Source organism: Rousettus aegyptiacus, unplaced genomic scaffold (assembly GCF_014176215.1).
Source record: "Rousettus aegyptiacus isolate mRouAeg1 unplaced genomic scaffold, mRouAeg1.p scaffold_m13_p_16, whole genome shotgun sequence".
Lineage (NCBI taxonomy): Eukaryota > Metazoa > Chordata > Mammalia > Chiroptera > Pteropodidae > Rousettus > Rousettus aegyptiacus.
In genome coordinates this window covers 18,960,786-18,982,300 of record NW_023416291.1, presented here as the reverse complement: position 1 = coordinate 18,982,300, position 21,515 = coordinate 18,960,786, and the positions used below count along the sequence as shown (strand labels likewise).

Sequence of the window (21,515 nt, the reverse complement as noted above, 5' to 3'; positions counted from 1 at the left end):
AATAGTCTTTACAAAGAAAAAAAAAACAAAAGGAACAACAACAACAACAAAAAACAAACATAAAAAGAGAATTTCGCTCTGGGGAAGCAGAGCACATCATTCCGGCATGGGTGTAGCATTGTCCTTGTCCTTGTCCTTGTCCACCCTGTGAGCCTGAGGGGAGGGAGCATTCAGGGGCGGGGAAGGAGGATGGACCTGGCTGGAGATAAGCGGCGTGGACATTTCCTGGTGACGCAGGTGGGCCTGCACTGTCCAACATGGCAGGACTGGCCACATGGAGTTATTTAAATTTAAATTAATAAAAATAAAAAATAAAAACTCAGTTCACACTTCCGTCAAGTGCTCAGTAGCCCACAGGGCTAGTAGCTAATGAGCGGAACAGTGAAGTTTAACATCTCAGACCGTCCTCCTGCTGGCTAGTGCTCGTTGCTCAAGGCTCGAGACAGCCGCAGAGTCCCCAGGGGGTGGGTAAAAAAAATCACAAATCAAGAATACAGGTGGTCCAGGACCCCCGTCCCAGGTTCCAAATGACGTCTGAGCAATGGACACTGTTTCCACAGGGACAGTTACAAAAGACAGAGGCCAGGAGCGGGGCTGGGTCTGACGAGGACTCAAGAGATGTGCTAACCGAATCGGTGCTTGAAGAGCAACTTCTCTTTTGCAATCCTTGCTGGTCTGACAGGCTCCTGCAGAATTACATCACTTCCTAAAAAACAGGCAAACACTTCTCCTTCAAGTTAGCACCGACCCAAACAAGCAGGAAACAGGAAATGTTCACGTTTCAGGGAGGCTGAAGCCAGCACAGCCTGCGGAGGGAGCGCCCAGGCGAGCTGACATGAAGGCTCCGGGAGCGGCCCTCGTCTTAGCCGTGGCAACCCTGCTCCTTCCCGCTGGCCGCTGGGCTCAGGGTAAGCTGCCTCCAGGCTCTCCACTCCCAGGAGGAGGATAATGAAGGCTTGGCTGCCGCCCGAGGCTATAGAACCCTGCCGGGGAGGGTAACACCCAGGAAAATGTTATCTTTTTTGTGAAAGAAGTAGAGAAAATTAGAACTGTCTTTTTTTTTTTTTTTTTTTGTAGGGTGGGATGGGAGGGTGAACTTGGCTGGCAAAATCGCACTCTACCTCGCTCGCTTAATGCAACCTTCCTGCAATCTTTGTCTCCTAAGATATGTGGATCCCTGTAGTTTACCAGCTTTGATGGGCATATTAAGAAAACCATAAACTTTGGTAGTTCATGCAAAAGAACATTTCATTCAGCTGAAACAGAAATAATAAATTTGCTTTTAATAATGTGGGCTGAGAAGCCTGCTGGTTCTAAAAACTCCTGGAAAACCTGAGCTATGGAAATTTACTATGGGAAAGTATACTAAAGGAAAACAGAAGTTTAAGAAAAAAACATAAATGGGAAATTATCTGAGGATTCCCAGGCATGTACTCTAACTTTTCAAGAAAGGACTTTCATCTGTTTTTCTTTAATCTTGTGCCTTCCGGGAATATTGCCTTTGCATTGCTTGTTACTGATGAAGCTTTGTTTAAAAAAGTAATGTGATTATAGCAAATCAAAGATATTGGAAAAGACAAAATACTAAATCTCATTATTTTGAGCTAAGAACAGCAGTTGCTTAATACCCTTGGCTACTGCTACATCAAGCTTAGTCACCTTCAGTTGCCTCTTACAGTTTTGTTGATTTGACCCTGGATAAACAAACTGGCTGCCCATGGTTTCTGTCAATGGATACTACCTGCTTGTAAGAGTGCAGGGCAGCACTTCAAGCAAAAGGGAAGTTCTCAAGTGATAGTTCTTTAAATAGGACGGGGGCATCAGGCATGGTGGCCTAACAGATGCCACGACTTCCTAGAGATGAGCAGTCTGCGCCCCACCATCCCTGCTCCATCAATCCCTCTTTCCCTGGGTGCTCTCCACCTGCTCTCTCCAGGCCTCTGAGGTAGAGAATGGAAGATGAAAGCCAAACGGTTCCAACTGGAAAGATGGTCAGTTAAAATTGACGTTAGCGTTCAAAATGAGTTTGAGGAACAATGAGTTGTTCTACACGCAAAGTCTTGGAGCTGGTGGGAGGCTCAAGATGAGGCAGCTCAAGCTGGTCTGGGGCTGCGGGTGGAGAAACTGAGGTAGAAGAAGGTGAGACGTCTGAATCTCGCTGCTAGTCAGCTCTTCTGGATTGGGCTCCAGGGGACCAACCACATCTCCTACCAAGTTGCATAGATTAGACCCCTTTTCCCTCAGGGAAAAGGAAGTGGAGCCTAGCCATCCCAATTCCGCTGCTTATAACTCCCACCAGCCCCACAAACACGCCCCTCATACACTTCCCTGAGAGTAATAGTAATCTTGCCTGAGTATTTTCTTGAACTGCTGAAAAACGATTGTACTGAATTGTTTGCAATTCAGGAGATGCAGATGGAAAATAGGAAGAGACTCAGTCAGTACAAGTTCTTTCTGCTGCCTATGTCTGAGCATATGACTCTCCCACTTAAAAACCTTCAGCTGCTCCCCTTGGACTCTCACTTCAATCTCCTTTCCAGCAGCAGCCTCTCCCACACGCCTTCCCAACCACGGGCTCCAGGCCTCTAGCGCTCTTGCCCTGAGTTAGTGACAAGTTCTCTTTTTTCTACTTAGTCAACTCCTATATAACCTCGAAGGCTCAGGTGGGATGTCTCCCCCTCCCTGATGTCTCCCCTGCTGCCCTTTTCCTACAGCTCTGCCTTAACCCCCTGTTACACCCCCGTGGACCTAAACTTATGTAAACTCTGCTGTCACTTTGAATCATCATTGTTTCTGTGTCCGTATCTTCCCCCAGGCTGTGAGCACCTCCAGGCGAAATCCTTTTTTGTTCATCTTTGGCTTCCCAAAGCCTTGTAAGGATACGATAATTAATTTAGGATGCAATAATTATTAACAAACACTAAAAAAACTAGGATAAATATGAGGTTGATCACGAAACACTGATGAGCTCCAGAAAACAGGTAGTGTAAGAATGTCAGGAGAAGTCAAAAATGACTGTGTTTCAGTAGAGCATAGGGATTATCTATTGGGCCCGTCTTGAATTCCCAAAGTCTGAAAATATAAGAGTGCTCACTTGCAAAAAGCCATATAATCAAAGCTTATGACTTTGAGGATCAGTCAAGAGATAGTCTATTCTATATTTAATACTGACTATATATTTTTTAATTAGTTAACGAATATACTTTTGAGCTGTTGGTGTCTAAGACTTCAGGATATGAGTTAGTTTATAGGTGTCACACTTGTATTTCCTTGAATTCTTTAAAAAATATTTTAGAGGTGTTTGGTAAGAGAATCCAATCGACTGAACAGCCCATCTTTCTCCCTTGCAAGTATATTCTGGAATATACCTCAAATCAAGCCTTTATTAGTCACAGACAGCCAACATTATCTAATATTATCCAATAATGCAGTTACCCAAGACTGTATCATTACCTCTGAATCAGTGTCTTTCTCTTTGTATAGATACAGAGCCTGATGCAGAACTGATTACTATCCCAAGTAAATATTCCACTTAGAAGTCACCAGGAGAAAAATGAGAGAATAGCTTTTTGGAAATTTTGACCAAACAGATGAGCATAGTTAAAGACAGGCTCTGGGCCTTGGTGGCTTGGCTATTGTAGGATGCTGAGGAAGTTCAGCCTCAAGGTGGCCTCAGCGTTGTGTGAAGGGAGGCATTCCCACCTCTGTCCTTACCCCGGGCCCTGTCGCTGTCAGCGTAACACTGTCAGAAAGCTAAGAGCAACTTCTCAGATACTAAGAGCACGGGGTTTATTAGCCGCGCCCAGCAGAACGGCTAGTGAAAAGGAGAGCTAAAGGGCAGAAGACAGAAATGAGGCGGCTGTAACTGTTTTGGGGGCCAGAGTCAGACACTGGGCTTGACAGAGAGGGCTGGGAAATCTTCTGGGCTGTATCAGAAGAGTGAGAACCATACAGTTACTGAGTGAATCTTGAGAAGAGAATAAAAAATAGAAGAAAATACCAGTCGCATAAAAGACGTGGCGCTTTCCGACACTGTTCTCGTTGCAGTGAATGTGATCGCCACCTGCCATTTCCCAGGACAGCCTCAGCTAAGCAGTGATCATGATGACAGGAAACATATACAGTGCCCATCATGTGTCAGGCGCTGTTCTAAGCACTGTCCATATACTAACTCGTTTAATTCTCATAACAACATATATAGTGGGTACTATTCTTTCTGTTTGACATACGAGAAAAATGAGGCACAGAGAGGTTAAGTGATTTGCCCAAGGTCACACAGCTGAGTAATAAATCTAATCAAGATTCAGCTTCAGGACTCCATGCTCTAACCACATACTATATTACCTTCTGGTTTTCAGGCTATGCGTCTAGTTTCAGGTTTGGAAAAATATGTCTCTGGTGCCTTCCCAACTGTAAATACACACATAAACTCCTGGCTGGACTCTAAGGTTACTTACCACACGTTAATAAGGGAGCTGTATTTATTGGTGTGGTCAGAGACAGGAAAAAGAACGGTGAGAGCTGGGTCAAACGTTGGCCAGCAGAGGGGAAAGGAGGGGCCGAAAGGTGCAATGCCAGCAAAGCAGAATCCGGGTGTCAGCATAAAACCAGAAGGGAAAACGGAATGTCGAAGTCACTGGGTAACAGGCTCCAGGGTGTGGGAACCAGGAAGAACAAGCACCGCCTTGCCGTGGGAGAGCCCATGGACCAAACACCAAACAAACCAACAAACAAAACAAGCAGAGGGATTTACCGAGGCTTAAAGTCCCTGTGTGTGGAAAGGGCTGACCCAGAAAACCGGAAGAGGGCAGGGTCTTGGCTGAGATGGGCTTCATTCCCTAAGGAAACAGTGCAGTTTGTAATTCGCCTACCTGTGTATCGTGTGCACCACCCTCAAATGTTGGCAAAGGTGTGGAGAAACAGGACTTCTGCACCGCTGGTGGGAACAGTCACCGAGTCTGTCCTGCTGCTTGACTCATCCATTAGGCTTTTAATTTCAGTTGTCATATATTTCATTTCTAAAAACTCTTTTTTTTTTTTATTTCTAGAAATGAAATATATGACAACTATAGTGTGTGTTTTTGTTTTACTATTTTATTGTTATTTATTTCTTTTATGTCTTTATTTTGAATATATTATCTATTCGATAACTTGAATCTAAGTTTTTATAGACCTGACCTTGTTGCTGGTGTAACTATCGACTCCCATTCGTGATGGAAGTATTGGGGGCACTGAGGACAGAACCAGGCACACAAAGGCTGATTTATCCTATTTAACAGAACCCCAAGTTTTCTGATCCCATCACCAACCTACTGTAAATGCTTAACCAATACGACTCCCATCTTGTCACCACAAAATAACATTTGGAAGAAATTCAGACAGGGATGTGTTGGGTTTAAGAACCGATGCTTGAACCTCAGGTTTAAACCTCAGTCTTGGGTTGGCAGGCGGGGCAGGCCTCCAAGAGCCACCGGAAGAGGTGCCAAACCTAGTTAAAAGTGCAAGCCAGCAAACCAGAGTTAGCAGTGGAGCCAAGTTAGTAACCAGAAGCAGGTAATCAAGGAGGCAAAAGTGATTGCTAAAGAGAAAGAAATAGACAGAATCAAATTCAAAATCAGAGGAGGGGCCCAGGTGCAAGAGCCAGGATTACGGTGAGATCAGCCTACGGTAGCGCACCTGCTGAACTTTGCCAAAATCATTGTAGCTGTCTCTCTGCCTTCTGTCTCCCTCTGTCTCTCTGTCTCTCTCTCTCTCTCTTCCCACTCCTTCCTCCCTCCCCACCAACCCCTTTTCCTTCCTTCCTCCTTCCCTCTCTTTTTTTTAAAATCATGGTCTGGTGTTTTAGCTTCAACTTTTGACCCAATAATTGGAAAGAAGACCCATGAAAGCATTATATAGCCTTCTACACCCCTAAGGCACAAAAGCTTGGTTCTAGGAAATCCCCATACGTAGATGTAGCTCTCATGTAGTATTTAAATATAGATGTAATATTTAAATTTCATCTACGTTTTTTGTTTTTGTTATTTTTTTACATTTTCTGGGCCCTCAGGACTTCCTTGCTTTCTTGATATTTCTTTATACATATAAAAGTTGCTTTATTTATTTTACCCAATATCCTATGTATTGAATATTGGGAGAATTTTTCAGGTTACTAAGTATACCAGAGTACTGGAAAAGGAAATTTTTATATAGCCATTCTGGAGAATAGTTTGGAAATATTTAGTCAACTGAAGGCGTTCACACCCTACCGCCCCAACAATTTACTCCTGGGTATGTACCCAAGATCACTCATGAGTGTGCAGCAGAGAGTCGTGGCCAAGAACACTGATTGCAGCATTATTATAAAAATGAGGGAAAAATGGGAAATACCCTAAATGTCCCTTAACGAAAGAAGGATACACGACGCTTAGAATAATCATAGAATGAGATATCATAGAGCAGGTAAAATTAGTGAACTAGAGCCACACGTATCAAGATGAATCAGTCTCAGAGGTAATGTTGACCAAAAATGCCAGTCAAAGATTATTGTGCACAGAATAATGACATTTAGTTAAAATTTAAAAGCATACCAAGTTATGCTTATGTTGCTCAGAGACACAGGCGTATTTGAAAAGTGCAGGACTGTTACATGGTAACTTTAGGATAACAGTTACCTTGCGTAGGGAGGGATAGGAGTGGGATCAGGGAGGGATATAACGAGGGCTCTAACTGTACCTATAAATTTGTGTTTCTTTCAGGAAAAAAACATGTAGTACAGGGGTCAACGAACTGAGATCCATAGGCTAAACTCAGTCAGCTTCCTATTTTTTTTTATCACCCTTGAACTTAGAATGGTTTTTATATTTTTAAATGATTATTTTTAATGATTGTATAAGAACTTATATCATAACCTGTATTTTCCTTCGGCTACAAAATCTAAAATATTTACTTTGTGGCCCTTTAAGAAATAGTTTGTCAAGCCCTTTTCTAGTCAATGTAGAAAAATTTAAGCTAATTAGTGGTGGGTGCCGTGTTATCTGTTACATTATTCTTTATTTTTTTGGTGTATTCATTCATAGTCAAAAATAACGAGAGAGCCTGTGAGTTGTTTTCCTAGCTCTCTCGAGTTCTCCATCTTTCCAGAGATTTTCCCAATCTCTTAGAAGGACAGTCAACACGTCTTCATTTTCTCACTTTCCATTCATTTATCCTGTAGCCCAAAACTTATTTATTTTCATGACAGATTAAAATCAAAGAATAAAATGAAACTCTAGTCATACCTGAATAAATGTGATTTTTAGTTAACCCAGTTTTATTTTATTCCAAAATATTAACTTTCTATCCCAAATCTTTGAGTTCATGAATACTTCCCTTGTGTCTGAACAAACCTAAGCAGGAGACAATGACTGCCGCCCCCTCCTTCCTGTGGAGAGCGTGAGGTAGCTGCTTCTGCAGGTGGTGCTCACCCTCCTTCCTCCAAAAATAGGGTGCAACTTCAGACCCAGAAACTTACTTGTTGAGCAGCGTGGTAATTTGCAGAAAGGCCCGGTAGTTAAAAACATTCTGGGGAGGCTTTCGAAAAGAAAACAAAGGGAAAACAAGTTCCACAGACATTGAATTTCGAGCCAGTGAAAGCTTATTGGAAAACTTTAAAAAGAAGAAAAAATTATGTAACACGGAACGAATGAAAAAATTTGCCTCAGGTGGCGAGGACAGTACAGAGGCATTTCCTGAGACGTGACGGGAGGTGGTTAGAAAAGAGTCATCTATCTACGAGCCCAGAGTCTGTCGGTGGAGGTGTTTCGGTTCCTTTTCCTTGAAACAAAACCAATGAATCCAGTTTGTTTTGAAATTCGACATTTTTTCTCTATGTTTCTTTGTTTCATATGAATTAAATCCATCTTTATTATTTCCTACTTCTCTGCCCCATCATCATTTTCAGAAACAGGAGCCCCGTGGTTACCAGGGTTTGCTGACATTCCTCCCCCACCCCCCGCTACTGATAACACTGTTTATTAATTTAAAAATTCACTTATTCTTTTCTGAAAATTGTGCTTGTTTATTTATTTGTTTATGGTTAAAATTGCCAGATTTAGCAAGTAAAAATATACGATACTCAGTTAAATGTAAATTTCAAGTAAACAAAATTTTTTTTTTTTTTTTAGTATAAGTGCATCTCATGAAATTTAATGTAAGTATAGGACACACAAATGTTGTATGAGACATATTTATACTAAAAAAGTATTTGTTGTTAGTCTTAAATTTAATTGGGTGTCCTGTGTTTTATCTAGTAACTCAATTTATGATTATCTTTTGTCAAACCATCCCTGTATGGGCTCATCACTACGACTGCAGACGTATTTGCTTTGTAGCCATCTAACAAATATTAGAAGACTATTTAGCCTGAGTTTTAGATTAATCATTCAAATAACAAGAAAAAAAAAACAATGATTAGTAGAATAAAACCAGGAATCCAAGAGTGGGTTAACTTTAGAGAACTTATAATGTAATTCATCCCATTGAAAACTAAATGAGAAAAAATGTCCTATAATTATATAACTAAATGCAGAACAGAGGTTATCAAGAGAGTGTGAGAATAGCACATCAGTCACTCAAGCAGTAATACTAAGATTCCAAGTGTGTGAGCCTTTAGACTGTAGGGGATGGAAGGGCAGGAGTGATTCTCTTTCGAGGTGGGATCAGAAGCAAGCGGGCTCCGGGCGCCTGTTAAGGGAAACTGCTGATCCTAGAAAATCTCACCCACCCTCTTGCTCCCCGCAAGCACTTCGGGAACTTGTTTTGTTCTTGAGCCTCCTGTAAGGCGCCGTCAAACAATAAACAGACTCTTGCTCTCTGCTCCGCCATAGGCTGACTGACGATAGGGCCCTTTTGGTTACATCCTCTCCCCATCCTCCCTGGCGAAGGCCCATTAGCCCACATGTCTTTCCCCTGCTTTCCTGTTCTCTGATTTCCCGCAGACATACATCTACCGCTCATGTTTTGGTTGTCTCTGTCTTCTTGTTGCCTCTCTGGCGATGCTGAGCATGTGCTGATCTGAGCAAGGGGTGCCAGGCCAGGGTGGGGGGCCAGTGTGAGCCGCAGGAGAACCCGCCCACTTCACCCGCAGGGCAGCGTGTCTTTCTTCCCGCTCGGAGGGAAGGTGACGTAGAAGGCCGGGGAGAGGGCCGGGCTTGCGAGGAACATATGTTTGCAAGTTACTCTTTTAAACCATAATTTGAAATCGGCTCTTCAAAAGAGAGAGAGAGAAAAATGTAATAAAAATAGAAAAGAATTCTGGTTAGTAATGATAATAACTTCATTTAGTAATCCTTTTTCCTCTCATTTTAAAACACTTTTGTGTCTATTATCCCAATGATAGTAGAAAGAAGTTTTAAAGGCGAAAAGTGTGACTGTCCAGTAAAAACCCATTTATTCCTTTAAACGTCTAGGTGCTACAGGCCAGGTTAGATTCCCATGTACAAAGAGAGAGCGGGATGGTGAAAAACGCAGCTTCCCCAGGTGACTGACTTCGAACCCGAGACGGCCTTAGGGTCTGGGCAAGTCTGGTTAGAGATGAGCAAGCTTTCTCTAAAAAAGACATCAGAATAAAACAGAAACAGACACGGGAGCGTCGCGGGCCCCCACAGCGGGGCGTGTTTTAATCTGATAGTAAGTTTCTGCTGCAGGTGTGCATGTCTCGAGGCAATGAGGTAAAAATACTACCTGGCTTCACGAGAAAGTTCCCAGAGCAGGTGACTGCATGAGAGCGTTTTGCCAGATGACCCTCCTCGAAATAAACAAAAGAAACAGTCTTTCAAGGAAACATTCTTTAACTTTCTTCGGATGTGAGGCATTGTCCCCGTCTGATGGCTGAAGTGGAAGGGCGTGCAAAGCGTGGCCCTGCTTTACCCTCAGTGCATAAAGTCCGCCCTTAACCTTCCATGTTTTGACCTGGCATCTGTTCAACCACCTGCTTGTTCTGACCACGACTTCTTCAGGTGACATATGACTTAATAGAAATTATCAAATGTGTGGCACAACAGCACTGACAATGAAAACAACACTCCTCCCTCCATGTCCCTCGTTCTGCTCCCAGGGAGAAGTAAGTCGCTTGGCTTTATACCTGAATGCCATGGGAGACACTCTAAATCCACTTGTCCAAAAATAAATAAACAAATGAAAACAAGAAAACTCGATGCCTGAAGTTTCATCGTTAGAGATTCATAACTTTAGGTTAAACAGTTCCTCTCAGTCCCCAGTATTTTTATTTATTTATTTATTTTTGGTGGCCTGTACGGAGAACGAACTCCAGACTTTTTTTTTTTTTAATTTAGATAACTTTTTGAAGGAAAACCATCTTAGATTCTTATTTCTCTTGTGACTAAGAGTACCTGGAAAGAGGTTGATAGAGGAAGGAGGATAATAGACTCTCGATAAAAAAAATATATATATATATATGAGAGGTGTCACATTTTGCCTCAGACTCATCTGGCCTATTTAACATTTCCTAAACGACTATTTATGAATGGCCACTGCAGAGCAGACAGGGTTCCAGGTGCTAGGGACAGATACAGTGTGAAATCATGGAGGAGACAGACAGTAAAGCAATACACAAATGATGGTTTCAGATAATCGACAATAAGTTAGCACTGTTTCGAACCCAAATGAGCTAGAGAAAGGGCAGAGCACTTCAGAACTTCATCTGTGGTCCATGCAGGAGGGAGTCCCAGTGGCCCGACCCCGATGGGCATCCCCCATTGACTTGGTGTTATCTCCTCCTTAATCAGACACTGTCATCTTCCCACAGCCAGGCTGGGACGTGATAAGTCTCGTAAGGTCATTTGTTCCCAATTTGTTCCCGTTTCATCCCTGGCCACATTGTAGTCAGATTCCATAGATGCTGATGATTGATTTTTGAAAGATGTAAGAGCCAAAGAGATAGATTATTTGATGGGTGCATACACCTACTAATTTTGCTCCCAAAGGCTTCTTTCCGTGTAGGCTTCTCCAACCACCTTTAAATCTAATAAGGACTGACTGTCTCATGAATCACAGCAAATTAGGATGAAGTCAGTTGAGCTGTGATTTAACTTAGTAGTTCTCAACCCTGCATACGTACTTACTGGCATCATTTGGGCAGCTTTTAAAATAGACTGCTGCCCAGGCGGAGCCTCGGATATCCTCAAGTAAACTCATTCAGGTGGAGCTTAAAAACCATCACATGATGCTGGTGCACAGTAAATGTTGGGAACAACAACAAAGGTGACTAATAAATGAAACACAACTCAATGAGATTGTTTGGGCAACTTAAACAATGGTTTCCGAAGGATGGCTCCCAGAGCAGCAGCATCAGCATTTTGCTAGAAACGAACATTCTTGGGTCCCATCCAGACCGAGCAAATCAGAATCTCTGGGAGCAGTGCCAGCCGTCTGTAAGCACTCCAGGTGGTTCTGAGGCATGCTAGGTTTTGAGCATCACTGGTGTAAACCTCCAAGCTGTTCAGTTAGCAGTGACCTTTATGGAGATTTGGCTTTTAAACTCCAGCACGCTCCTCTTATCCAGACTTCTTCAGGAATGCATGACTGTCACAGTTCTCTCTCAATCCATCCTGGCCAGGGTCTCAGGCACTCAAGGCTTTCGTGATGACGTTTATGCTGTCGTGTTCTGGTGATAGAGTTGGTGGCTGCTAGGCGAGCCTTTGGCATCCAACTTCCTGACCTCTGGTTCTTTTCCAGTTCACCGAGATGGAGAATAGAAAACAGGAGGGGAGAGTGACTTGGGGTGGCCCGAGGGAAGGCAAGAGGGACTGGGGTCCGGAGTAGTGGCTGGCAGCCTTGGCTGCGCACTGGGGTCATCCGGGTATTTTGGTCTAAAGTTTGGGGCGTGGTCTGGGCCTCAGGAGTGTTAAAAGGTCCCCTGATGTGCAGCCAGGGCTCAGAACCACCAGACGACGTCTCGCTTAGGTTTTATCTCATCCTCCTAACACTGGCTCTTTGCTCTATACAGCGGTGGGGTAGGGAGGGGTAGGAAAAATAGGCAAACTTCTCGGGTTTGGTTTCTTGAGCATCCTGAAATTCTTAAACTCTCCTTACTCCACAGAGTGGGACAGAATTTAAACGCCTGCTGCCTGATTTGTGTTTTCTTTCCTTTCACTATCTGAATTATAAAATCGTTTAAATAATTTGTGCGCGGAGTTGAGATAAATGAAAGAACGGAGTGTCTGGTTGAGGTTCAACATACTTTGTGATAGTCTGAGGTTAATAACATCCTCTCATCCTTGTTTTATTTTATGGTGCAATATCAGTGTGGCAATCTTTTAGTTGGTATATAATACTTTTTTTTTTTTAACTTAAGAAACTAGAGCAGGGTTACGCGTTTGTTCCACTTTCAAAAAAAAAAAAAGAGAAGTTTACTAGTTTGCTTTACTGAAAAGCAGAGTCATTTCCCCTTAGCGATGATGCTTACAGCAGTGGTAACACAGGCGACGTGACCCGCTCTGCTGAGGGAGCCGCCGGGCTCAGCTCGAGCATCACCCCCATTTTCGCCCTTAAAAGGATTCCCCCAGTGATCCTGCCAGATGTGTAAAATATGAGCCCCAGATGTGTATTGTCAATTATCATTTGTAAGCGACTCTGTACACTGTGCAACGTATTATCCGGCAATTCGAGGATTCAGAGTAAGTGAAGTATGGAAGTAGTTTCATCATTCGCGTGACCACTCCCGTCGTCTGAGCAGAGAAAGAGAAATAATGAGCGCGAGAATTTCTGGGCGTGTTTGCGTTGGGGTCACTTGAGATAACCGTGACTGGACCTCTCAAAAGGGAGAGAGGGCTTCGGCCAGAGCTGTTGCCTCGAGGCCTCACACCCAGCGATTTCACAGGCGGGTCATGCACAGGGTCCGCAGCCACGCCGAGCCAGCCTTCCACTTCTGACGCATTGTCCTCGCTCTTTCTGCTGCTTTTCTTCTGTACTTTTGCTCGATGATGCCCCTCTTCACTCTCTCATGTGATCCTCTCCATCTTTATCTTCTGCAGCTTCTTTTGTTTTTATCCACGGGTTGCGCACCTTTTACCCTGAAATATGTCCAAATTTAGATAAGAACAATAAAATGAAGAAGTTACATCAGGCAAGTCAGTCTCCTGGGAAACAGCAGAAAAACAGATAAATCTAGAGATGGGGCAAAGAGAATGGGTGGAGAACGGAGGAAATAGCAAATCTACCAACACCTGGCCTGTGTGTTGGGCTCGGTGAGCTACATAGCATTTTCACATTTGTGATTTCCTTTGCTCTTTATCCATCATCTTGGGATGGGCAAAGCAGTAGGCCTCCTTACTCGGCCTTTAGTAAAGGAAGGGCTGGAGAGGTCAGGCCTCTTCCCAGGCCCCACGGCTGGAGAGGGCAGCACTAGGCCTCAAGCCTCAGTCTTTTCGATCCAAATCCTTCTCTCCACGGTGCCATGGAGATGCCCACAAAGTCCTCGCACAACACGAGAATCGCCCTACAAGCTCTGCAGGGTGCATACTCCAAATCATTTCTCGAAAGGGAGTTCTGGGTTCCCCCGAAGTGGCCCTTGGCTTCTGTGGTTGTCATGTCACTTTTACTCAAGACACATAGGATGGCTCTTATAGGAAATCACCACTGTACACTGTTACGGGCCTTAGCAAGTGCTTCTTGGAGCAAGCTGAGGGCCCACCTGGTGTCTGAGGCTGCACAGCATTATGGGGTCCCACGTCCATCGGGGTAAGAGTTGCCGTTAGCACACGGTTGGTTGCAGGAGGAGCCTGTGATGCTTCGGAAAGAGGCCCTGAGCTGCCCTTGCCAGCTCCACTGCCTTTCCTGCTCCTGTGACTCTGGCTTCTCTCTGGTTTCCATCTTGGTTTTCTCCACCTCCGGTTTCTTCCCAGCTCTCACCTCTGTCCCCTTGGGACTCGCTCCTGGTTACCGATTGAATTCTATGGCCACCCAGTTTTCCAGCTTCCCTTCGGGTGATACGTGATGCTCCCAGCACAAACTCTTGGGGCTGAGCCCCAATGTTTTCAACTTTCCCCGCTTCCCATCGGAGGCTCCCTGCACACCCAGCCCTTCGCCGACTTCATTTCTGCCAGTTCTCATTCTGCGAGGACGGGCCCGGAGTTGTCCCGGAGAAGTCGTGAAGGGCAGGCCTCCGACAGTAGTTTGATGCTATCACCCTTTCCCACCACTCCCAACAACCTCTCCCCTGCTCCCCCTCTCCTGGGAGGAACAGACAGCTATGTGGTTGCAGACGTGGAAGAATCTTCAAGTCAAATTTTAAGTGAAAAAAGCCAGAGACAGAACAATATTTAACTTTTGGTACCATTTGTGTTAATGAAAGAAAACAGGAAATGATGTTTATATTCGTATGGGCACAGAGTTTCTCTGGAAGGCAGCAGAAACCGCTGCCCCTGGGGAGAATGACTGTGTAACTGTGTGGTGGTGAAATTTCCCTTCTGAACTTAGTACCTATTCGAAAATTCTAATGAAAAACGAGATCAAAGCTTTAGAATCGACCTAGAGATGTGAAATCAGATGAGACCTTCGTTGTACAGATCAGAACATTAAGCCATTTAGAGATAAATATTGTATTTAAATTCTCGTAATTACTAAGTGACAGAGCTATGACTAAAACCCTCATTGTCATTTGGTACCTATGCTCAAGGGAACGCAGGGTCAAAACCCTGGAGTGAGTAGAATTTACAGCTTAAATGACAGGGTTACACCCCAGGGTGAGACATTCGAGACTCAGTTTCTTCATCTGTAAAATGTGAGCGAGGAAGTCATTGCGAAGATTAAATTAGGTGGTGTTCGCCCTGGAACCCAGCACACGCTAAGCCTTCGATAAACGCCAGTCACCGTTGTTCATTATTTCAGGGCTGTTGTGGAGTTGGTTGGGGGCAAGGACTACTGTGAGGAAGGTTGTCGGAGGAGTGTCCAGAGATGAAGGCATGCAGAGGGTAAAGAAAAATGGAGAGGGGGAGGAGGGAGAGAGAAAGGGGAGGGAGAGCGAGAGAAGGGAGAACACTTGATTCTCATTTATTTAGTCACTAGAAAATTCCATTGAGTAAATGTTTAACATAGAAAACGTATGTTAGGGTGTGTGCGAGAGGGATATTGTGGGAAAAATTTCCATCCCCTTTTGCTCTAAAAGGTCACTGAGGGCCATCCGTGACCAGCATCGTCTCGTAGGCTGAAGAATAAGTGCGCACGACCCAGGGCCATCCGGTGTCCTCTCCATTTCGCCTTCATTCCCTGTTGCCGAAAGCCCTCATTCTTGCCAGCCTACTTCCTTTCCTATTTTCCTTTCTTCAGGGGCTATTGGTCAGATGGTGACTCAGAGAACTAAGTGCTCCCCTGGGAACTGTTGGCCCTCCGTGGAAGGGCACCGAAAAGATCCCGCATCCTAGGCAGCTTTGCTCGTGGAGTCTGGGCCGAGATGCCCAGTGAGAGCCCTGGCAAAACCAAGGTTTCTGCGAACCGTTCCCCTCCCTTCCCCTTTGGGCCAGAAAGCCACCTCCTTATAGGCTGAGGGGCAAGAATAAGGGGTTCCCTCTCTTGTTCACCACCTCAGGATTTATAATCATTACATTCCTGCCGGGTTCAGCAATCAGCCCTCCAAGATTCAGAACCTCACTCCTCCATGACAGCTCTGTGATTGATGCAAAGTGTGTGACCTCTCTGTCTTAGGTTCTATCTGAAAAAATGATGAGGGCAAAACGCGTTAATTTGGATAAAAGGCAAGAGAGCACGGGAGTCGCTCTCAGTGAGCCCTTTACGAAGGTTAGCCTGAAACGGTAGCAGCAGCCAGACACCCGCGGAAGGGCGCGGGAGAAGTGGGAAGGGCGTCTGCGTATTCGGGAAAGGTTCGATAGCACTGGCCCCAAGGGAAAGGTCACCACCGCCCACTGCCCTCATGCATCTGCCGCCCCCCACACACACACATGTGCCGCCCCCCACCCACACCCCAAAACCCCTCGGACATCGCGTCTTCACTGGCCCGAGTCGCCAGTACGGAACGCCTTTTGGGCCCAGGAGCTCTGCAGGCCGGATAGCTTTAATGAGGACAGTGTCCTTGTGGCCAGATATCTTTTCCTGATCCAGGCTGAGAAGCGACATATCAGTGTTTTTAACATATGAGTGAATACGTTATCAATTTACCTTGTTTCAAAGGCGTCGATGTAGGACAAAGTCATTTAACCCTGCAGGCAGAAGCCAACAAATGGTAGATTTCTAAAAATCTTGCTTGTGATGTGTACATGTGAGGAACACCGGTTAGTTATACGCTCAGTCAATAATCGACTCTGATGGTTTGGGGTGGCATTTACCGGTGTGATTAGTGTGATTATCCAGTGGATTTCCTGGTCTTGGGGAAAACCGAAATGCTTATTTTTTTAATCAGAATAATTAGACTGTAATCAAACAAATATTTTTATAAATTGGATCAGAGGACCCATTGTCATGCAGTCATGCATATAGGTAAGGTCCGAACGGACTCGGCTGCGGCCAGGTCAGTCGTGCTGTGGAGTGGTGCCCTAACCTGTAGCAACTGGGCGTCGTTTAAAGCAGCCAACTTCTCTGCGTACACAGCACCTTTCACCGTAGAGAGAACTTTCACATAAATGATCTCATGTGATGAGTTTTCTATACCCTAAACTCACTTGCCGTTTTCCTCAGTGGGCCCCATCTGAACTATAGGCAACATCACACCACGATAGGATGAAAACTTCCACCTGCCTTACCATGATCACTACATAGCCAGGCGACGACAGACTTCTCAAATAATACTCCTTTCCTGTCCTGTGAAGTTCAAACACAATAAACTTGCTTATAGATTATGAACAAGGAGAGTTCAAGAGACACATTTTACTAAATATCTTTAAATATGAGTGTAGTTTCCTTAGTCTCTAAATTCCCCTTGAGAATTTTACTTTACAAATGAAATACACGTGGTATTTTTATTTAGATTCCAGGGGGATTTCTGTCAGATAGTCTCAGAGGGAGACTTAGTTCTCTCCAGAACATGAGACCTGATGCTGAAATCTAGGCAGGCACCCCAATTTCAAAGAATTTTTTTTCCTGTTGATGGGTAACCTTCAATCAGGGCACAGTACATTCCTTTATACCTGCAAGTGTTATTTGGCAAGTACTTACCTTTCAGCAAAAGTGTATTTAATTGTATTCAGAAATGCTATTAAAATATCCCAAGGCCCTAGGCAACATCCCGGAGTAGCAGGCATGACAGCTCAAAGCTTCTCAGCACCTTCGCTTCAACGTGTCTAAGCTACGGGGTCAAGGCTACCCCGCCTGCGTTGGTGGGAGGTTTCTCTTTGGGCTCTGAGTCCACTTTCAATATACTCCCAGCGTGAGCTTCATTTATGTTAAATCGATACTCTGTCACACTGAACCGGAAGACCAAATACAGTGGATCAAGTTTATCACTGGATGCATGTAGAATAAATTTAAAAATCATTGCAAACATAACCTGCTAGCTTTGTCTCCATGGCGATCTTAATTTTGTGTGTGTTACCACAGGCGATTTGGACGCAGCCGAGGCATCAGCGTATATGCCCCCGGGTGAGGAGGGTACAGATGAAGATACTATTATTATAAGTACAATTGCTGCAATGACGACAGAAACATTAACTGGAAATACGAGTTCTACCTTCTTTGAGGAGGAAGATAATCAGCTAGAGTTTATATTAATGGTGTTGATCCCATCGATATTACTGGCCCTCCTACTCTTATCAGTGGTACTTATTATAATAAAATATAAGAGGAAAAAAGCTAAACAAGGTAAGTATTTTGGGTGTTCCCAAGTCCAGACAATTGCTTCATATGTTAATGAACAATCAATAAAACAAAGTACTTTTTCGCTTCTCCACAGTGCCTTCTAGCCAAGGATCTCAGAGTGTTTTACAGACATGTGAGTATTATCCTAACACCTGCCCAGAATTGGAGGTGGGGTAAGAGAAGCAACTGAGAGGTTTTAAGGTTAAGCAATAAGGACGACATAAAACAGTAAATCATGAATGACATATTTCCACGAAGTTTTCCAGAGTTTAAAAATGTTATATTCCTTTCTTTTTTTTTTTTTTAAAGGGAATGTTTCAGCTTAAATTGAAATTTAATATAAAAACTACTAGCTCTATACCTAATCCAGATGAGGACCCTGTACTATCTTGGCCAATAGATCAATGTAACGTGTCCTTACTTATGGAGGAAAGGGTAGGGCAGGGATGCTTGGGGTCATTCCACAAGAAGAGGATTCTTCTATCTATTTCTGTCACAGATATTGTTTCTTCCCTGTGCCACATCCCAGTTTGGCCTTGAAAAGGCCTGGGCGAAGAAGCATTGTTCTGGTTTTCATTAAAGCTGTGCGAACTTTGATAAGCAAATTCCCAACCTGCTAAAGATCACTGGCATCAGTCTGAAACCAATCTCATAGAAAACTCCTTAGGTCAGAGATTCACTCTGAGAGTATTCACTTCCACTTCTAGGAGCATCAAATACCAAGCTTTAGGGTAGTTCTAGGTCCAAAACAGACTTGGGTACTTTGGGTGCATTTCGGTAAAAATGACGCCAATTAAAGTTTTAAGTTGAAGCCCTTAATCATTCCAAAAATCACTCAAGGGATGAGAATTTCTCTAATAGGATACGTATTTATATGTTCATACAGAACTCACTGTCTGTCTCTCGGATCTGTGAACAGGGTACCTCTGGCTTTGAAATCGTGCCCTCAGCATGCAGGCCTTGCTCATTGTCCTTAGGCCAGGAGAGCCTTTAAGGGCTCAGCAGGAACTGTAAATGGTCATTTTCCATTACGCCCTTGGGTACAGCAAATTTGAGCAGAGAAGATGCATGAAGTACATTTTCTTTCATGACAGGAGCTGATCTATTAGATTCCAAGAAAGTAGGAAAGACGTGTTTCTCTATTGCTTAACATTTCAGGGTGACCTAATCACAGGTGGTCATGTGGGAGCTCCTTCGTAAGCTAAAGAAAAAGAAAAAGTGGGCAGAGCTACCTGGACCCCAGTTATTTTTTAAGTTAGAGGAAGAGAATTTCCTGTCCAAACCATAGCCCCTCAAGTGGTCTTACCTAATGGGGTCCTGGGGTTGGGGGGAGTTTTGGGGTAGCCAGTCAAATGGTCATGCTTTTAGGCTCTAAATCCAGACAGATTTTGCATTAAACTTTATCATAGGAATCTCAAAGTTTAAAAGCCATTCACAAGGGAGAACTAGCTTCACTCCTGGATGTGACCCACGCGTCCTGTACTAGGCCATACCTGAAGCATTTGCGGTCCCTGAAGTGTGGCTTGTACTTTCGTGATGTCTCCATGCCCAGCTGCTGCCGTTTCTTCTGGCTGGGATTTCCGTCTTGTCTGTTTGGCAAACCACAACTCCATTCTTCAAAGCCCGGTTCTAAAGCTTTTATGAAGCCTTGAGTGATCACGCCCAGGCACAATTAATCACCACCTCCTCCGTGCCCTCATAGACCGTGGTCACACTTATTGGGCACAGTGTTCACACTGGCATGGGTCAGTGACTTGTCTTTTTTTTTTTTTTTGGTCTCTCTTACTACATAATGTTCTCTTTAAGGTTCAAGAGAACCAACCGAGGACTCGTCTCACTTATCTTGTTTCACAGTGCGGCATGGAGGTCAGAGCGCAGACTCTGGAACCACACGGCCTAATTGGCTTCTGCATTTTCTGGTTCTGTCACCTCTCTGTTAGTTTCCTCAGCTGTAAGATGGGCAAATTCAAAGCTTACCTCGTGGAATTATGAGCATTAAATGGATTCGTGTGCGGAAATGATTTAGAAGAAACAGTACCTGGCTTAGCCTGTGTTAGCTTGTTGTTGTTAGCCCTTTGACCCAGCACAGTGCCCAACACGTAGATTAGCCGCTTGGTAAATGTTCGTTGAATGAATGAGTTAAACGGTGTGAGAACTCTTTTTAAAACGCACCTATTCTGAGATCGAAAACAAAATTTCACATTATCTTTAATGCAAACTGGCATCTTCTTTTTAGTTTAAACATGCCTCACTTCACGAAAACACAAAGTAGAGAACTTAGGATTTAAAGTAACTGTTATCACAAAAGTTTTTGATAAAGAGCTTTTTCTGAGTATTTCCTTTTACCAGCCACTCCTCTAATATAGACACAGGGCGTTAACCGCTCAACACTTAACACATCTCCTCAGACCAGCTGGACACTAGAAGGTGGACGATCACTCTCCCCTGCAGTCCACCCGCTCACATTTAACATTATAATCCAAGTCAATAAAAGGAGAAACTTAAATCAACAAAACTTGATTTAAACATGTGTTTTCCAGGAAAAATAAAGCTGTCGTACTGGGTCAGCCTTGTGCTTGGAAAGTTCCCAAAGGGCTGTTTTGTGAGAAGGCACAGACGATGTCCCCTTAGCGTTAAGAAGAGACACATTTTCTCTTTCCCCACATCAGTAGACCCTGGTATATTCTTCTATACCAGAAAATGAGTCTTTAAATTCAACAGGGGAGGACTTGGCCAACGTTTTTAGGAAGAACGCTTCGCCCAGTTGGAAGTTACCTTTTGGCATCGGGCCTGTGCTTTTCATGTCCAGGAAAAGGGAAGAGCTGCAGCTTGTTCTCCTGTTGTTCTTCCTACACCTCCAGGCATTAAATTTGCAGTTGTTATTATTTAACATTTATTAGTGTCTTGATGTGCTGTGTCTCTCTGAAAGAGCTCCAGGGAAATCAGCTGGCAGTAAAGCATCACGATAAACAGGCTACATGACACCTGGCTCTGCTCAGTAAATCTCCAGAAAGAGGCTCTGTCTCTTGCTCTCTGTTCAGCACGGAAACAAGATAAGCAAACCAGTCCCCCGCTGGGGTCCCGCGCCCATCCTCCCACCCCAGCAATCCCACCGTCTAGTACACAGAGGGCAGGGCATCGTCAGGCTAAAGACTGAAAGAGGAGGACAAAGTGGGCAGGAGAATATGAAATGGAAGGACGGTGGGAGGGGAAATGAGGGTGCGGGCGGGGGGGCCGGGTGAGAGCTGCATTTGCCTCCTGGTTGCAAGGGAGTAGGTGGCTATTAATAAAGAGATATAGGCCAGGTGGAGTGGAGCGGGCAGGGCCTGATTGCTGAGGACAAGTAATTGGTCTCCCTCCTGCTTTAATGCTCTGGTCTGGTGCGCTCTCCCAGATGTTTTTCTGTTGCCATGGTGGCTGGGGCAGGGGTAATGGTCTTGGATTAGGAGAGATGAGGCCACAGAAGGCTTTTTGCTCCGTTTGAATACTGATTACAGGAGCTTCACATTTGGTGGATCTGGAGCTCCTTTTGTAATGAGGTTTTAAACTTTTCCATCCTCTGCTTACAGGACTAGCTTTTGCTCACTGTGAAGCCTGCAGGTGCTCGGATTATAAAGATAAATCCATGCCCTCAGCAGTGAGCTGTGGGGACACTTGCTCCCAGAGAAATCAGCCAAGGAAAGTGAGGGTCATTAAGCAGGGGAAGAGGGAGACAGAGAAGGAGGGAGTGA

At 44.3% G+C, this 21,515-nt stretch overlaps 1 protein-coding gene across 2 annotated transcripts in view; it reads left to right on the top strand.

The window, feature by feature from the left end:
* Positions 1 to 578: 578 nt before the first annotated feature.
* Positions 579 to 21,515, top strand: part of TMEM154 (transmembrane protein 154) — a 38,192-nt gene continuing 17,255 nt past the window's right edge. Inside the window, exons 1-3 of one of the 2 annotated variants that reach the window (XM_016144582.2) lie at positions 579 to 908; positions 17,527 to 17,787; positions 17,879 to 17,917. In XM_016144582.2, the coding sequence (XP_016000068.1) occupies positions 836 to 908; positions 17,527 to 17,787; positions 17,879 to 17,917 (373 nt within the window). In that variant the 5' untranslated portion in view covers positions 579 to 835. The remainder of the gene's footprint in view (positions 909 to 17,526; positions 17,788 to 17,878; positions 17,918 to 21,515) is intronic. The other variant, XM_016144583.2, reaches the window with a different exon arrangement.